This window comes from Cherax quadricarinatus, chromosome 1 (genome assembly GCF_038502225.1).
Source record: "Cherax quadricarinatus isolate ZL_2023a chromosome 1, ASM3850222v1, whole genome shotgun sequence".
Lineage (NCBI taxonomy): Eukaryota > Metazoa > Arthropoda > Malacostraca > Decapoda > Parastacidae > Cherax > Cherax quadricarinatus.
In genome coordinates this window covers 2,789,301-2,808,124 of record NC_091292.1, presented here as the reverse complement: position 1 = coordinate 2,808,124, position 18,824 = coordinate 2,789,301, and the positions used below count along the sequence as shown (strand labels likewise).

General features: G+C 39.4%; 1 protein-coding gene across 3 annotated transcripts in view; it reads left to right on the top strand.

Annotated features, from left to right (window-relative positions):
• Positions 1-18,824, top strand: part of Vps53 (vacuolar protein sorting 53) — a 236,088-nt gene that overhangs the window by 69,156 nt on the left and 148,108 nt on the right. For all 3 annotated transcript variants that reach the window (XM_070083203.1, XM_070083262.1, XM_070083315.1), the window contains one exon: positions 3,122-3,296. In XM_070083203.1, the coding sequence (XP_069939304.1) occupies positions 3,122-3,296 (175 nt within the window). The remainder of the gene's footprint in view (positions 1-3,121; positions 3,297-18,824) is intronic.

The following is an 18,824-nucleotide window of genomic DNA, read 5'->3' as shown; positions in this document are numbered from 1 at the left end:
ACCACTCGCCTTTTTTTCTTCATCAGTTCTATGACTAACCTCATCCTTCATAAATCCATCTGCTGACATGTCAACTCCCAAATATCTGAAAACATTAATTTCTTCTGTACTCCTCCTCTCCAATTTGATGTCCAATTTTTCATCTAAATCATTTGATACCCTCATCACCTTACTCTTTTCTATGTTCACTTTCAACTTTCTACCTTTACACACACTCCCAAACTCATCCATTAACTTTTGCAATTTTTCTTTAGAATCTCCCATAAGCACAGTATCTTCAGCAAAAAGTAATTGTGTCAATTCCCATTTTGTATTTGATTCCCCATAATTTAATCCCACCCCTCTCCCAAACACCCTAGCATTTACTTCTTTTACAACCCAATCTATTAATATATTAGACAACCATGGTGACATTACATCCCTGTCTAAGACCCACCTTTACTGGGAAGTAGTCTTCCTCTCTTCTACACACCCTTACCTGAGCCTCACTATCCTCATAAAAACTCTTTACATCATTTAGTAACACGCCACCTGTTCCATATACTTGCAACATCTGCCATATTGCTTCCCTATCCACTCTATCATATGCCTTTTCTGAATCCATAAATGTAATGAAAACTTCCCTACCTTTATCTAAATACTGTTCACATACATGCTTCAATGTAAACACTTGATCTACATATCCCCTACCCACTCTAAAACCTCCTTACTCATTCACAATCCTACATTCTGTCTTACCTCTAATTCTTTCAATAATAACCCTACCGTACACTTTTCCTGGTATACTCGGTAAACTTTCACCACCATTACATTACTCTTTAACAAATCACTAGAAACCAACACTTTTCTGGCATCACTTAAAATAGCAAGGGTTACATCAATACACAAAGGTGGTGACCCAACAGATGTAAACAACTGTAGGCCAATATCAAACTTGCCTTTACTTTCTAAAATCTTTGAGAAGCTCATTCACAAGAGGTTATGTCCCTTCATTACATCATAAAACATCCTCAACCCCTGTCAGTTTGGCTTCAGGAGAAACAACAGCACAAATGATGCAATAATAAAAATGCTAGACCTGCTTTACACAGCAATTGAAAAAATGAATACCCACTTGGATTCTTTATCAACCTTAAGAAAGCTTTTGATACAGTAGATCACAGTATCCTCCTCCTCAAGCTTGATCATTATGGTATAAGAGGCCATGCACTTGCATATATCAAGTCTTACCTTACTAATAGACACCAATACGTCCCTGTTAAGGACACAACCTCCTCAACAAGACCCCTGGACACTGGCGTACCACAGTGGTCTTCCAAGTGTATCACAACTTAGACCTATTCTCTTTGCTGACAACACAACTTTTTTTTATCTCCAACCCTAATCTTGCCTCACTCAACACTATCGTTAATGAAGAGCTTGTAAAAATATTACCCTGGATGACTATCAACAAACGTACACTTAATATAGACAAAATCTTTTACATTATGTTTGGGAGTAAAGCAGGAGAGGTCCAACTAAACATTATGCTTGACACACCTATTGCTAAACATAATGAGGGAAAATTTCTGGGTCTGCACCTTGGCAGCAACTTGAAATTCAACACCCATATCCAAAACAAAAAAAGTATCTAAAACAGTTGGCTTCCTCTCAAAGATATGTTACTATGTACCACAAACAGCACTATTAATACTATACTATTCACTGATCTACCCCTACCTCACCTATGCTATTTGTGCCTGGGGTTTCACAACGACAAATCATCTAATGCCAGTAATAACCCAACAAAAAGTTGCAGTGTGAATGATCACACAGTCCACTGCTAGACAGCTGTCCCCCCACTCTTCAAAGACCTAAACCTACTTACTATACAAAACATTCACTCGTACTATTGTGCTAACTACATTGACAGAACAATCAGTTCTAATATAAATCCTGATCTGAAGCACTTTCTTGACCATTACAATAGGACCCATAGACCTAATACTAGGCACAAAAATCTCTGACCTTCCTCATGTTGAGCTAAATCTCTTCAAAAATTGAATGTACATAAAAGGGTCCAAAACCTGGAACTCTGCCAGAACTCTCCAGAACCACTGACTCAGCTAGCATTTTCAAAACTACCATTAAGAAACACTTTATCTCCTTAAAATATCCCAGCCCATCATAAATACACGTAAAAACTATACATGCATTTGTGTAAAAACTATATATGCATATGCTCAGTATCATGAACATAGGTGAAGCTTTATAATCAATTTATACTTACTCTCAGTTTCTGTATTCCTCTCAAATGTTAATCAATTCATTGTGTCGGCTTTAGATTAATAATCAAAACTATAATTCCTCTCTGTCAAACTTTTTTTTTTTTTTCCTCTCTCAACAAGTCGGCCGTCTCCCATATATATCATATATATCATATATATCATATATATCCTATATATCATGAACTAATTGAATATTCAATTCTCCTGTATTCATTGTAAACTCCTCAATTTAAAATTACACTCATCTAAGTGACCATATGTACAAATTTCCTGCACTGTTATTGCCTTATTAATCTTAAGTTAGTCTTTAGTTTGCCCGAAATGTTTTGCATATAAAGGGGCTCTTGGCATGTACACCCAATTGTCACACTCATTTGTACAAACGTGTGTCATGCTGAAATAAACTTCTTATTTTTATTCTTAAGGGGTGTCAGGAAATATGTTTTCAGTCTCAGGGTTGCTGGGACATAGAATGAGCTTGATGAGGAAGTTGTGGAGGCAGATTCCATACATAGTTTTAAGAATAGGTAGTATAGGGCCCATGAGACTAGGAAGGAGAGAGTCTGATAAGTAGGAAGTTGTGGGGCAGGGCCAGGAGCTAGGAGCTGGCCTTTGCAGTCATATGTAAAAGAGTACCAATAGGTGAGCACATATGCATAACCCATTCCTCACCCTTAACCCCTCCTCCCTGCCTAACTATCCTCTGTAAGGAAAATAACACTTACTTCTGTTGTCTATACATTGAGTGTATGCCTGATCAACATGACCTAATTTATGTCCATATTGATACAAAAATATGTCTAATATCTTTATGCATCACTGTTATTATGTAATATGAGCATAATACGTTTCAGACGAACCATCATAGAAGATGTAGTGAAGACACAGTTAGCTGAGTATGAAGTTCTTTTTGCTGGTGGTGAGAGTGATGCCTGGCTCACCAAAGTGGATTTGAGGCGAAAATGGTTTTTGAAAACTGCTGTAGAATTTGAGAAAACATTAGCAGCAATGTTCCCACCATCATGGCAGGTATAGAATAAATTCTTTTGTACTGCGTTGGTTCATATATTTTAGTTGACGTTCATACTTGTGACAAGTAGTTTGATTTGTTCAAGGTCATAGCTCATTACATGCTGGTGTCAGAGATGAAAGTACAGCATAGTACAGTGCAATAGAGTATAGTACAGTAAGTTTTCTTACATTTTCTGATGGATAAATGAGCTTACAGATGTACAGTGCAATAGAGTATTCCCATGTGGTCTAGTGATGACCCAGAATAACTTATTCCGAGTCAGTGGAGCTGTAAAGCTCCAGTAGTAATATTGTAGATAGTGTGGGAGATAAATAGGTAGATGGCGAGAGAGATGTAGATGGCTCAGATGTTGTAGATGGTTGAGGAGATATAGATGACTCAGACTTGCTGGTAGATGGTTTGGGAGACAGATAAAGGAAGAGGTTTAAAGGATGACTCCAGCTCAATTTGTTTGACATGCTGATATGCACCCTTATGACGGTTTTTCTGAAAGTACAAAAATTTGGATAATAGACCGGGACTTCTGTTTTGTCTGAGAAGTCAGTGGATGTGATGTGAACATCAATTGCATCTCATACTACTGAAAATTTTGGTGACTTCACAGTCACTTCGTCATCACTGTTCTCTTCATCTAGGGGCTTCATCACTTTCTTCCAACTATTCAGTCACATGTTCCTCTGTAATGTTTGTTTCTCCTGCCCTATGAAGTTTTTTTTCAATGAACTGGCAATATCCTACTGAGGCAGAGTGACCTAAAGAGAAAAACAAAAGTTTTTCTTTATAAATTTAGTAATTTATACAGGAGAAGGGGTTACTAGCTTCTTGCTCCTGGCATTTTAGTCTCCTCTTATGACATGCATTGCTTACAGAGGAAGAATTCTTTTCCACTTCCCTATGGAGATGAGAGAAAATAAAGAAGAACAAGAAATATTAAGAAAATAGAATAAAACCCAGATGGGTGTGTAAATATATATGTATGTACATCCATGTATAGTATGACTTAAGTGTAAGTAGAAGTAGCAACATATACCTGTTAGCCCACATGTTTATGAGACAGAAAAAAACACCAGTAATTCTACCCACTGAATTTTTTGATGAAAATCAGTGGCCTCAAACCCCTCAAAGTTGAACTCAGTAACAACATTATTTAACAGCTTTTTTTTTTCCAACCATTAGCTAATGGTGTCTGTTTCAGTTCCTTCCAATATATTTGCAATGTTGAAAATGTCAGACTTCAGATTATGCTTCTTGACATTTTCCAAGCGTATGTTGGCCTCCTCCATCTTTTTCCAAATCTTGTTCCTCCTCAATACCTACCAGTACTCTGTCTAAATATCCTGACTGATAAAACCTCTTGCAGGCTGCAGTAATCTACTGATCCATAGGTTCAATTAGAGAGGTAGAATTAGAGGGTAGAATTTTTTTTTTTCAACAAGTCGGCCGTCTCCCACCGAGGCAGGGTGACCCAAAAAAGAAAGAAAATCCCCAAAAAGAAAACACTTTCATCATCATTCAACACTTTCACCACACTCACACATTATCACTGTTTTTGCAGAGGTGCTCAGAATACAACAGTTTAGAAGCATATACATATAAAGATACACAACATATCCCTCTAAACTGCCAATATCCCAAAACCCTCCTTTAACCCTTTGAGGGTTTTGGTCGTACTAGTACGTCTTACGCGTAGGGGTTTTTGTCGTACTAGTACGCATAAATTCTAGCGGCCTCAAATCTCACAGGAAAAGGCTGATAAGCCTAGATGTGAGAGAATGGGTCTGTGTGGTGGGTGTGCGCAGTAGGAAAAAAATCTGGGACCCAGTGGTGCATTGTGGGAATGCCATCATAGTACACAATTTCCACCGTGCCCTGTGGTAAGAAGTTCCTCACTCCTCGGCGAATTGGGACACTTTTGTTCCCCAGTGACAGTTCTAATACAGATGGAAGTGACAGTGAAGATGAGTTTCAAGGTTCTGGTGAGGTTTTGACCGAAACTAATGACCATAATATGGGTAATAGTGAGGAAAACCCAGACAACCCACAGCCTTCCACCTCTGGTGCTGGGCCATCTTGTTCACGTTCAGTTGTACCAGAATCAAAGAGGAAACTCCTATTTTCCAAAATCCCAGACTCAGATGTGAGCATTGGTGATGATAGTGATAGTGATTATGAACTACAAGCTCTTCAAACTTGTTCCAAGAATGGAGGAGGAGGAGGAGGCAGAGGAGGAGGAGGCAGAGGAGGAGGAGGCAAGAGGAGGAGGAGGCAAGAGGAGGAGGAGGCAAGAGGAGGAGGAGGCAGAGGAGGAGGAGGAGGAGGAGGAAGAAGAAGAGGAGGAGGAGGAGGAGGAAGAAGAGGAGGAGGAAGAAGAGGAGGAGGAAGAAGAAGAATACATAATGATAACAATAATACATAATAATAATAATACATAATAATAATAATACATAATAATAATAATACATAATAATAATACATAATAATAATAATAGGTAATAATAAATGTTCACCCATGACAGTAACAAGATAAGGGGAGATAACATCTGATAAGTGCTGACGTTTGATGAGGGTAAATGAGGGTAGAGCTGATGCCAAAAGATGAGATAAACATCTCCCTCCCTTTGTTTTTGCTGGTATACTAACATTTCTGTCTGTCTATTTGCCTGTCTGTCAAGCTCCCTGTCTATCCTTCTAGCTCTCTGTCTCAGCCACAAGACTGTGTCATCATCACTTTTACTCACATCTTCAAGCAGAGTATAGCACTTTGTCTGGGTTTCTTGGGTTATCCTAGGTAATTTATACTATGTATACTTGTATTTATGTGTACCTGTGAGACAGAGATAAAAAGACAGATAGAATGAGGGAGAAAGATAATTAAGATAGAATGGAGGAAGGGAAGCAGCATCCGACCCCATTGTTTTGACAGGCGGGAGGGGGAGTGAGTAATGAGACAATATGTCATTTTGACAGCTGCCGACTCCTGGTAATTTACACTATGGAGGAGGAGGAGAAGGAGAAGGAGGAAGAGTAGGGGGAAGAGGAAGAAGAGGAGGAGGAGGAAGAGGAGGAGGAAGAGGAAGAGTAGGAGGAAGAGGAATAAGAGGAAGAGGAGGAGGAAGAGGAATAGTAGGAGGAAGATTAGGGGGAAGAGGAGGAAGAGGAAGAAGAGGAGGAGGAGGAGGAAGAGTAGGAGGAAGAGGAAGAGTAGGAGGAAGAGGAAGAGTAGGAGGAAGAGGAAGAAGAGGAGGAGGAGGAAGAGGAGGAGGAGGAGGAAGAGGAAGAGTAGGAGGAAGAGGAAGAGTATGAGGAAGAGTAGGGGGAAGAGGAGGAAGAGTAGGGGGAAGAGGAGGAAGAGGAAGAGGAGGAGGGTGGAACACTAGTACACTGGTACTGGTACACTAACATTTCTGTCTGTCTATTTGTCTGTCTGTCAAGCTCCCTGTCTATCTGTCTATCCGTCTAGCTCTCTGTCTCAGAGAGCCACAAGACTGTGTCATCACTTTTACTCACATCTTCAAGCAGAGTATAGCACTTTGTCTGGATTTCTTGGGTTATCCTAGGTAATTTATACTATGTATACTTGTATTTATGTGTACCTGTGAGACAGAGATAGACAGACAGATAGAAAGAGAGAGACAGATTGAAAGAGATAGAATGAGGGAGAAAGATAAAACACCATTGTGTATGACACCATGTTTCAGAGTTCCACAAGCTGCAGAACTAATAGGAATATGTTCAGTGACTGTATATTGGTATATATATTATAGAACAATAATAATAAACAATGTTTTGTATTGTTTGTTTTTGTAAACAAGTTTTGTAAACAATATATTGATAATTATGTTTGTGTGCTTATTGTGTTGTATACAATGAGTGTATATATGTACATTGCACCTTACTTTGGTGTCATAGGCCACATAAGTTATGTGAAAAAATAAAATAGTGAAAAAACAACAAACCTTCAAATACAAGTAAACTAAAGTTTACCAGGTGAGCGGCAGTCGCCGCTGTTGCCATACGCGGCTCATTTTCTGCAAACTTCATGCATCCATATCTCCGTAAGTATTGATGGTAAATTTTTTTTGTTTATCCTATAATGTTTAGAAAAAAAAACTCTATTTTTTCATAAGAAAAAATAATTTTTTTTTTTTTAAATTTGGCCGACCCTGAGAACGAGTTTCGGAGAGGGCCTGTCGACCCTCAAAGGGTTAAAGTGCAGACATTGTACTTCCCATTTCCAGGACTCAAGTCCGACTATATGAAAATAACCGGTTTCCCTGAATCCCTTCACTAAATATTACCCTGCTCACACTCAACAGATCGTCAGGTCCCAAGTACCATTCGTCTCCATTCACTCCTATCTAACACGCTCACGCACGCTTGCTGGAAGTCCAAACCCCTCGCCCACAAAACCCCCTTTACCCCCTCTCTCCAACCCTTTCGAGGACGACCCCTACCCCGCCTTCCTTCCCCTATAGATTTAAATGCTTTCCATGTCATTCTACTTTGATCCATTCTCTCTAAATGACCAAACCACCTCAACAACCCCTCTTCTGCCCTCTGACTAATACTCTTATTAACTCCACACCTTTTCCTAATTTCCACACTCCAAATTTTCTGCATAATATTTACACCAAATATTGCCCTTAAACAGGACATCTCCACTGCCTCCAACCGTCTCCTCGCTGCTGCATTTACCACCCAAGCTTCACACCCATATAAGAGTGTTGGTACTACTATACTTTCATACATTCCCTTCTTTGCCTCCATAGATAACGTTTTTTGACTCCACATATACCTCAACGCGCCACTCACCTTTTTTCCCTCATCAATTCTATGATTAACCTCATCCTTCATAAATCCATCCACCGGCACGTCAACTCCCAAGTATCTGAAAACATTCACTTCTTCCATACTCCTCCTCCCCAATTTGATATCCAATTTTTCTTTATCTAAATCATTTGATACCCCCGCGGTCCAAGGGGTTCAGGGGCTCATCCAAAACTGCGCACATGGTGCAAGTGCAAAGGGGTCCCTACCTAAAAAGTTCAAGTGTTTGGAGAGTAAAATTGATTTTTAAAAATTAATCAAAACAAAAATAAATAATGAAATAAAATAAAATAAAAATAAATAAACCTAACCATAGATGGCAACACTCAACACGCCTTTGTTTACATCAGAACAGCTGTGTTTTCCCACTAATGGGTGAGTATGGGAGATTCCTCTCCCATTTTCTGTAGTAATTACACGTTATCTAGACTTGTACTGTGACAGATTAACTGAAGTGTTATTGATAGACATTGATGTGTATGGATAAATGTTTGTTTTCGCCTCTAAATGTTAAGGGAGGTACCTGATAGGGTTACTTGACCAGTAAAGACGCATGGACCAGTAAAGACGCATTTTTGGTAAAAATGCTATAAAGAAAAACCTAAAAACGCAAACTTACTTCCGTTTGTAGGTTTTAAAAGCACTTTGTCCTGTCTTTAAGTCTTTATCATTTCAATAACAGATCTCAATTGATTGATGTTCTACATCACTTCCGTCGCAAATGCTTAGTTTTCAAGTTGCGACGGAAGTGATGTAGAACATCAATTAATTTACTACATATTTCCCCAGAAACACATAAGCCACATCAGAAAATCATTGGTTGGGTGAAACTGAAAATTGTCCTTGCATTCTTTAATTCTCATGTCCTTATCTATGATGGTAGGCCATATACGTATCATGCAAAACATAATGATTAGTTTAGTTATGAAAATGGTAATATAAATACCATTGTGCATTGTTCTTGGACTCAGTATGATTTCTGTTTAAGTAAATTGGAGATCAAGGAGGATGAATTAGTAAAATATTCATAGCCCAAATCACTAACCTAATCTATGGTAAAAGTTTGTATATGACTCCTTTCTGGTAACGTTTTGAATTTTTAGATGCGCAACCAGAGGAAAGGGGGCTACAAGTGCCATATCCCCCCAATTGACAGAAATTTTTTTTAATAATAATTAAAAAATTAATAATAATTGATAATGAAAAATTTGTATTTGCATGATTACAGACAGTGATACATCCTCATTATTGCATCTCATGAACGTGATGTTGGACGTTCTTATATGAGTGGGTCACAGAAAAGAAAGAAGAAAATTCAAGAAGAAGAACAGAAAAAGAAAGATGTAGGAAGCTGCAGAAAGATCACAGACATGTTCACGAAAACAGTTTCTGATGTTACCAGTACAGTTGAATCTGCAGATACGTCAGATCATACAGGAAGCACCACTCACAGGAGCTGCATTTTAGCCAGTGTATTTCGTGCACAGAAAAAAGTCTTATTGGATTCTCATTTGGAAAATCAAATTGAAAAAGAGCGCACTTATTGGAGAAAAGTTCTAGAAAGAGTTGTTGCTGTTGTAAAATTCTTAGCTCTAAGAGGACTTGCTTTCCGTGGAGAAAATGAGGTTTTTGGTTCGGAAAACAATGGCAATTTCCTAGGGATCATAGAACTGTTAGTACAATTCGATCCATTCTTAGCAAATCATGTGTCACGCCTAGGGAATGCAGGAAGAGGCACTGTATCTTACGTGTCATCTACTATATGCAATGAATTTATTGAACTGATGACTAAGAAGGTCCTCAATAACATCATAGCAGCTGTGAAAACTGCAAAATACTTTGCAATAAGTGTAGATTCAACGCCAGATATTTCACATACAGATCAATTGACATTCATTGTTCGCTTTGTCGACTCCAGTGGTAAGCCTGTAGAGCGCTTTATAAAATTCATTCCTCTTTCAGGCCATGATGGAGAAACAATGATGAATGTAGTACTGGATACTCTGCTTGAACATGATCTCTCTATTATGGATTGCCGTGGCCAGAGCTACGACAGTGCAAGTAACATGTCGGGTAAATATAATGGATTGCAAGCCCGTATCAAGCAAATCAACCCACTTGCTGAATATGTGCCCTGCTCAGCACATTCTCTTAATCTTATTGGGTCATGTGCTGCGGAGTGTTGTGTCGCTGCAGTTTCATTTTTTTGGACTTTTACAAGCACTCTTTCATTTTTTCTCTGCTTCAATGCATCGGTGGAGTATACTCAAGTCAACCATTCATGGAGATGTCATCAAATCATCATCAACAACAAGGTGGTCAGCGCAGCATGATGCAACACATGCTTTGAAAGACAGCTTTGCTGAAATACGTTCTGCTTTGATCCAAATAGTAGAGGATGAAGACCAGACAGCAACTACAAGAAGCGAAGCAGCCAGCTTAGCATCAAAATTGGAAGAGTTTGAATTGGCCTTACTCTGTGTGCTTTGGGACTGTATACTGGAACGGTTAAATGCCACGAACAAGACACTTCAGAAAATTGAAATTGAAATGGCTACTTGTGCTAACCTCTATGCAGGCTTAGTGGAATTTGTACGCTCACTTCGCATTGATGAAGCTTTTGAAATGTTTGAAGAGAAAGCTAAACTGCTGGTGAAAGACTACAGTTACCGGGCTGATCATCAGCGGTCAAGGAAGAGGAAACGCAATTTTGAAGAGCCAGACAATGAAATTGTGTTGCTACCAAGGCAGAAATGTAAGACAGCTACATACTTCGTCATTCTGGGTTCACTGATTACAGAATTGGTGAAAAGAAAAGAAATCTACCAGAATCTCAATGACAAGTTTGGATTTCTGTTCAAAATTACTACTATGCCAGATGCAGAATTGAGAGAAGCTGCATTAAAGTTGCAACAACACCTTTCAGCAGATGTTCAGGACACATTTGTTGAAGAAATAGTTCATTTTTCTGGGTATATGAATCAGATTAAAGCTCCACCTGAAAAATGTGTGCCCTCAGCTGCTCTGAAACATTTAAGAAATGCAGGTATCTCAGAAACCTTCCCTAATGTTGACATAGTGTATCGCCTTTACCTAACACTTCCAGCTACTAACTGTGAAGGAGAACGTTCATTTTCTGTTTTGAAAAGTGTGAAAAACCAGCTCTGTTCAACAATGAGCCAAGACAAATTGTGTAACCTAGCCTTGTTGACCATTGAGTCTGATCTAACAAGAAATATTGATTTTCAGAATATAATTGATGATTTTGCCAATATGAAATCCAGAAAAAAGTTTATTTAAAAAGTGCCTGTGAATATAAACAATTCTTTACTTTCTTGAGTTTATATGATTTGATAGTCTTATGCATGATGCAATGATAACAATAATGGTCAGTGATTTATAAAGGGAATAATAGTGCTGTAGTGGTTATGCTGAATATAATAGGTACATGATGTCACTACTTTAATAGCCTAATCTAGTAATACTATGCTGTCTTGAGTTTATTCTCTTTAAAATGCATGATTTAACAAGATAGTTATAATGGCTGTTGGTAAATGGTTTTGGTTATCTTGATGTACTTTCCCTATTAAATTTAATCTAAATAGCCAGAATGTATTTAATTAGACCTTAAACAGGCTCACACTGACCCCCCCCCACCCTCAAGCTGGAAGGGGTCGCTTCGCTTACCCGTAATTCAAAGGGGCCCTGCCAATCTGAATAGCCTAGGGCCCGGAGACTTCTTAATCCGGCCCTGCTCATCACCTTACTCTTTTCTATGTTCACTTTCAACTTTCTACCTTTACACACATTCCCAAACTCATCCACTAACCTTTGCAATTTTTCTTTAGAATCTCCCGTAAGCACAATATCATCAGCAAAAAGTAACTGTGTCAATTCCCATTTTGAATTTGATTCCCCAAAATTTAATCCCACCCCTCTCCCGAACACCCTAGCATTTACTTCCTTTACAACCCCATCTATAAATATATTAAACAACCATGGTAACATTACACATCCCTGTCTAAGACCTACTTTTACCGGGAAGTAGTCTCCCTCTCTTCTACACACCCTAACCTGAGCCTCACTATCATAAAAACTCTTTACAGCATTTAATAACTTACCACCTATTCCATATACTTGCAACATCTGCCACATTGCTCCTCTATCCACTCTATCATATGCCTTTTCTAAATCCATAAATGCAATAAAAACTTCCCTACCTTTATCTAAATACTGTTCACATATATGCTTCAATGTAAACACTTGATCTACACATCCCCTACCCACTCTGAAGCCTCCCTGCTCATCCACAATCCTACATTCTGTCTTGCCTCTAATTCTTTCAATTGTAACCCTACCGTATACTTTTCCTGGTATACTTTTTACAATCTCTTTTGTCCCCTTTCCCTTTATATAAAGGGACTATACATGCTCTCCGCCAATCCCTAGGTACCTTTCCCTCTTTCATACATTTATTAAACAAAAGTACCAACCACTCCAACACTATATCCCCCCCTGCTTTTAACATTTCTGTCATGATCCCATCAGTTCCAGCTGCTTTACCCCCTTTCATTCTACGTAATGCCTCACGTACCTCCACCACACTTACATTCTGCTCTTCTTCACTCCTAAAAGACGGTATACCTCCCTGGCCAGTGCATGAAATTACCGTCTCCCTTTCTTCCTCAACATTTAAAAGTTCCTCAAAATATTCTCGCCATCTACCTAATACCTCCCTCTCCCCATCTACTAACTCCCCTACTCTGTTTTTAACTGACAAATTCATACTTTCCCTAGGCTTTCTTAACTTGTTTAACTCACTCCAAAATTTTTTCTTATTTTCATTAAAATTTCTTGACAGTGCCTCTCCCACTCTATCATCTGCTCTCCTTTTGCACTCTCTCACCACTCTCTTCACCTTTCTTTTACTCTCCATATACTCTGCTCTTCTTATAACACTTCTGCTTTGTAAAAACCTCTCATAAGCTACCTTTTTCTCTTTTATCACACCCTTTACTTCATCATTCCACCAATCACTCCTCTTTCCTCCTGCCCCCACCCTCCTATAACCACAAACTTCTGTCCCACATTCTAATACTGCATTTTTAAAACTATTCCAACCCTCTTCAACCACCCCACTACTCATCTTTGCACTAGCCCACCTTTCTGCCAGTAGTCGCTTATATCTCGCCCGAACTTCCTCCTCCCTTAGTTTATACACTTTCACCTCCCTCTTACTTGTTGTTGCCACCTTCCTCTTTTCCCATCTACCTCTTACTCTAACTGTAGCTACAACTAAATAATGATCCGATAATGATCCAACCTTACTCTTGTAATAAATGACTGTCAGCTCTTTCATACAGTCCTCTGAAGACCATGACTGTGCTGATTTGCCAGTAGCTGCCAATTTCAAGCAGTGTATTATGTCAGCATTACCACATCATAATACTGAGAAGTGATCTTTACTGAGCTTGTGGCCTGGTGTCTTTTACCTCCTGCTGAAAGGCTAGTGTGTGGAAAGGAAACAATCACCAAAACAGGCTAGTTTTATCAGTATTATAAAGTTGAGATAGAAGGAGTTCTTCACTCTCCATCAGATGATTTAGTAATAATCTGAAGGGCTCAATTTTTTCTGTGGGTGCACTGCCAGCCTTGCCTTAGGTTTTTCTGATAACCCATATTGTTGACACAAATGCCAATGCCAACCATCACTTGCCACAAATTCAATGCCTATATGGCTTGCTAGCTTTTTAGCTGCAGATCAAAGCTCAACATTAACATCAGCAGCATGCTGTTGAGAATACAATTTATACACTGCTGTTTCAGCCTTTGTTTCTTGGGCCATTTTCATTTGCTTCCTAGGAATAACTGAAGAACCTTTTAGGCTAGCATTTACATTGTACTTCATAGCATATTATGTAAACTTTTCTTTTCTTTTATGAATGTCATATACTGTTTTGCTTCTTCAAACTCCTTACACACCTGGGCCACTGCAATGCTAACCTCCAGCTTCCTTATTAATTCAAGTTTCTGCTTAACAGTTAAGATTACATGCTTCTTTGCACCATCATTTGCCTTAGAGGCCATTTAATACTGTACACAGTACTATGAAATTATTAAAAATGCAGTAGATCCAGGAAAAAATTAGAATTGAAATAATGATGGTGTGCAGATAAAATTTTACACTATGAGGTGGGCAGTCACAGGCATCACTGCTCAGGAAGAATGAAAATAGACGTGTCCAGGATGGACCGTTGACCATACAAACTTGTGATTGAGCAGAGTTGGTCCATTTTATCGAATGCATGACAGGACTGGATAGCCATTATATGTAGTCGCTTTGGTCTGCTTCTTGGCTATTTTAATCAGACACCCCATTAAATGTACATTTTGAATCTTTGTCTGATCAGATTTTTTGTTTGTTTTAGCTGGCATTTATTTTATGGGGTCCATTTTATTGGATGTTACTGTAGGTCCTTTACAGTACAATTCAGTAAAGTATAATATTGTACAAACCCTTTTATATGTTTAGGGAGGTAATCTTCAGAACTTTCAAAACTTGAAGAAAAACACCATATTGTTGTGACTAAAAGAATTCACAAATAGCCCAATCATTCAAGAGGAAATTATATTATGTATAGATTTATCTTGAAAGTGTGGGTTATTTTTGAATTTTCAAAATTTATTTTATCTTACTCTAAATAGCTATTGGCTATTTCACATCTAACTAAACTTGCTTTCAGAACTCCATTTGAAAATTTTTAGATACATTTTTAAATGCCATTTTGTCAGACCACATTTTCAGAAAAAAAAAAAAAATACAGGTCCACTATCACAAATCCGGCAATCAGTCATCCTGTTCCATCTGCTATTCGGCACTAATTTTGGCTAGCATAATTTCAAATTTCCAGGGTCGCCACACCAACCTGCTGCTATTGTTTGGTGGTGCTACTTGCTGCATAAGTTATTCCAATTTCTTTTTCTCCATTTATTGTTATAACCTGCTTGCTTTTAGCCCTAGCCATTACCTGGAGTTTACCTGGAGAGAGTTCCGGGGGTCAACGCCCCCGCGGCCCGGTCTGAGACCAGGCCTCCTGGTGGATCAGAGCCTGATCAACCAGGCTGTTGCTGCTGGCTGCACGCAAACCAACATACGAGCCACAGCCCGGCTGATCCGGAACTGACTTTAGGTGCTTGTCCAGTGCCAGCTTGAAGACTGCCAGGGGTCTGTTGGTAATCCCCCTTATGTGTGCTGGGAGGCAGTTGAACAGTCTCGGGCCCCTGACACTTATTGTATGGTCTCTTAACGTGCTAGTGACACCCCTGCTTTTCATTGGGGGGATGGTGCATCGTCTGCCAAGTCTTTTGCTTTCGTAATGAGTGATTTTCGTGTGCAAGTTCGGTACTAGTCCCTCTAGGATTTTCCAGGTGTATATAATCATGTATCTCTCCCTCCTGCATTCCAGGGAATACAGGTTTAGGAACCTCAAGCGCTCCCAATAATTGAGGTGTTTTATCTCCGTTATGCGCGCCGTGAAAGTTCTCTGTACATTTTCTAGGTCGGCAATTTCACCTGCCTTGAAAGGTGCTGTTAGTGTGCAGCAATATTCCAGCCTAGATAGAACAAGTGACCTGAAGAGTGTCATCATGGGCTTGGCCTCCCTAGTTTTGAAGGTTCTCATTATCCATCCTGTCATTTTTCTAGCAGATGCGATTGATACAATGTTATGGTCCTTGAAGGTGAGATCCTCCGACATGATCACTCCCAGGTCTTTGACGTTGGTGTTTCGCTCTATTTTGTGGCCAGAATTTGTTTTGTACTCTGATGAAGATTTAATTTCCTCATGTTTACCATATCTGAGTAATTGAAATTTCTCATCGTTGAACTTCATATTGTTTTCTGCAGCCCACTGAAAGATTTGGTTGATGTCTGCCTGGAGCTTTGCAGTGTCTGCAATGGAAGACACTGTCATGCAGATTCGGGTGTCATCTGCAAAGGAAGACACGGTGCTGTGGCTGACATCCTTGTCTATGTCGGATATAAGGATGAGGAACAAGATGGGAGCGAGTACTGTGCCTTGTGGAACAGAGCTTTTCACCGTAGCTGCCTCGGACTTTACTCTGTTGACGACTACTCTCTGTGTTCTGTTAGTGAGGAAATTATAGATCCATCGACCGACTTTTCCTGTTATTCCTTTAGCACGCATTTTGTGCGCTATTACGCCATGGTCACACTTGTCGAAGGCTTTTGCAAAGTCTGTATATATTACATCTGCATTCTTTTTGTCTTCTAGTGCATTTAGGACCTTGTCGTAGTGGTCCAATAGTTGAGACAGACAGGAGCGACCTGTTCTAAACCCATGTTGCCCTGGGTTGTGTAACTGATGGGTTTCTAGATGCGTGGTGATCTTGCTTCTTAGGACCCTTTCAAAGATTTTTATGATATGGGATGTTAGTGCTATTGGTCTGTAGTTCTTTGCTGTTGCTTTACTGCCCCCTTTGTGGAGTGGGGCTATGTCTGTTGTTTTTAGTAACCGTGGGACGACCCCCATGTCCATGCTCCCTCTCCATAGGATGGAAAAGGCTCGTGATAGGGGCTTCTTGCAGTTCTTGATGAACACAGAGTTCCATGAGTCTGGCCCTGGGGCAGAGTGCATGGGCATGTCATTTATCGCCTGTTCGAAGTCATTTGGCGTCAGGATAACATCGGATAGGCTTGTGTTAATCAAATTTTGTGGCTCTCTCATAAAACGAATAAAAGAAATGCTTCTCGTTGTGTAAAGCACATACACAGTACATTGTCCATAAAAGATAAGGTGGCTGTGAAACCACTGTCGGTTGCCATGAGCTTAGTCTCGTGATGCAAGGGAGTATGCTTTATTATTACACTTGTATCAATGCTACGGCTTATTTACCTATCACAATTGATCTAATATGGTATAATAAACAATATAAATAATATAAAAACCTGTTAAATACTAGGGAATGAATAATATTTGGCATAATACCAAGTGGTTTGATGGAGGGAGGAAGAGGCCATGGGCTACAAGTACCATCCTCCTATCCCTGTCTTGGGAGCTTGTATTGGAGAAAACGGAGTGTAGCACAGGGCTAACTGTGATATACACACGTAATGCACCATAAAACTGACATATAAAAGCTATTTTCTCTACATAGATTATCATACATTGCAGCATATGTGTAGAAAACCTATTATAACCAAAAAAAGTCAAAGTGACTTATTCTAGTTCCTGGCTTGGGCTTGCCATATAGGATTTTGGTAAATATATTTTTTCTCAGTTGTTTGTTGGCTATCTTATTGAAACTTGGGCAATGTATGATGGAAAGATGCTTCTTAACCCTTTGAGGGTCGACAGGCCCTCTCCGAAACTCGTTCTCAGGGTCGGCCAAATTTAAAAAAAAAAAAAATTATTTTTTCTTATGAAAAAATAGAGTTTTTTTTTCTAAACATTATAGGATAAACAAAAAAAATTTAACATCAATACTTACGGAGATATGGATGCATGAAGTTTGCAGAAAATGAGCCGCGTATGGCAACAGCGGCGACTGCCGCTCACCCGGTAAACTTTAGTTTACTTGTATTTGAAGGTTTGTTGTTTTTTTCACTATTTTATTTTTTCACATAACTTATGTGGCCTATGAGACCAAAGTAAGGTGCAATGTACATATATACACTCGTTGTATACAACACAATAAGCACACAAACATAATTATCAATATATTGTTTACAAAACTTGTTTACAAAAACAAACAATACAAAACATTGTTTATTATTATTGTTCTATAATATATATACCAATATACAGTCACTGAACATATTCCTATTAGTTCTGCAGCTTGTGGAACTCTGAAACATGGTGTCATACACAATGGTGTTTTATCTTTCTCCCTCATTCTATCTCTTTCAATCTGTCTCTCTCTTTCTATCTGTCTGTCTATCTCTGTCTCACAGGTACACATAAATTCAAGTATACATAGTATAAATTACCTAGGATAACCCAAGAAATCCAGACAAAGTGCTATAATCTGCTTGAAGATGTGAGTAAAAGTGATGACACAGTCTTGTGGCTCTCTGAGACAGAGAGCTAGACGGATAGACAGATAGACAGGGAGCTTGACAGACAGACAAATAGACAGACAGAAATGTTAGTGTACCAGTACCAGTGTACTAGTGTTCCACCCTCCTCCTCCTCTTCTTCCTCTTCCTCCTCTTCCCCCTACTCTTCCTCCTCTTCCCCCTACTCTTCCTCATACTCTTCCTCTTCCTCCTCTTCCTCTTCCTCCTACTCTTCCTCTTCCTCCTACTCTTCCTCTTCCTCCTCCTCCTCTTCCTCCTCCTCCTCTTCTTCTTCCTCTTCCTCCTCTTCCCCCTAATCTTCCTCCTAATCTTCCTCCTACTATTCCTCTTCCTCCTCCTCTTCCTCTTATTCCTCTTCCTCCTACTCTTCCTCTTCCTCCTCCTCCTCTTCCTCCTCCTCCTCTTCTTCCTCTTCCCCCTACTCTTCCTCCTCCTCGTCCATAGTGTAAATTACAAGGAGTCGGCAGCTGTCAAAGTGACATATTGGCTCATTACTCTTTCCCCCTCCGGCCTGTCAAAACAATGGGGTCGGATGCTGCTTCCCCTCCTCCATTTTATCTAATTATCTTTCTCCCTCATTCTATCTGTCTGTCTATCT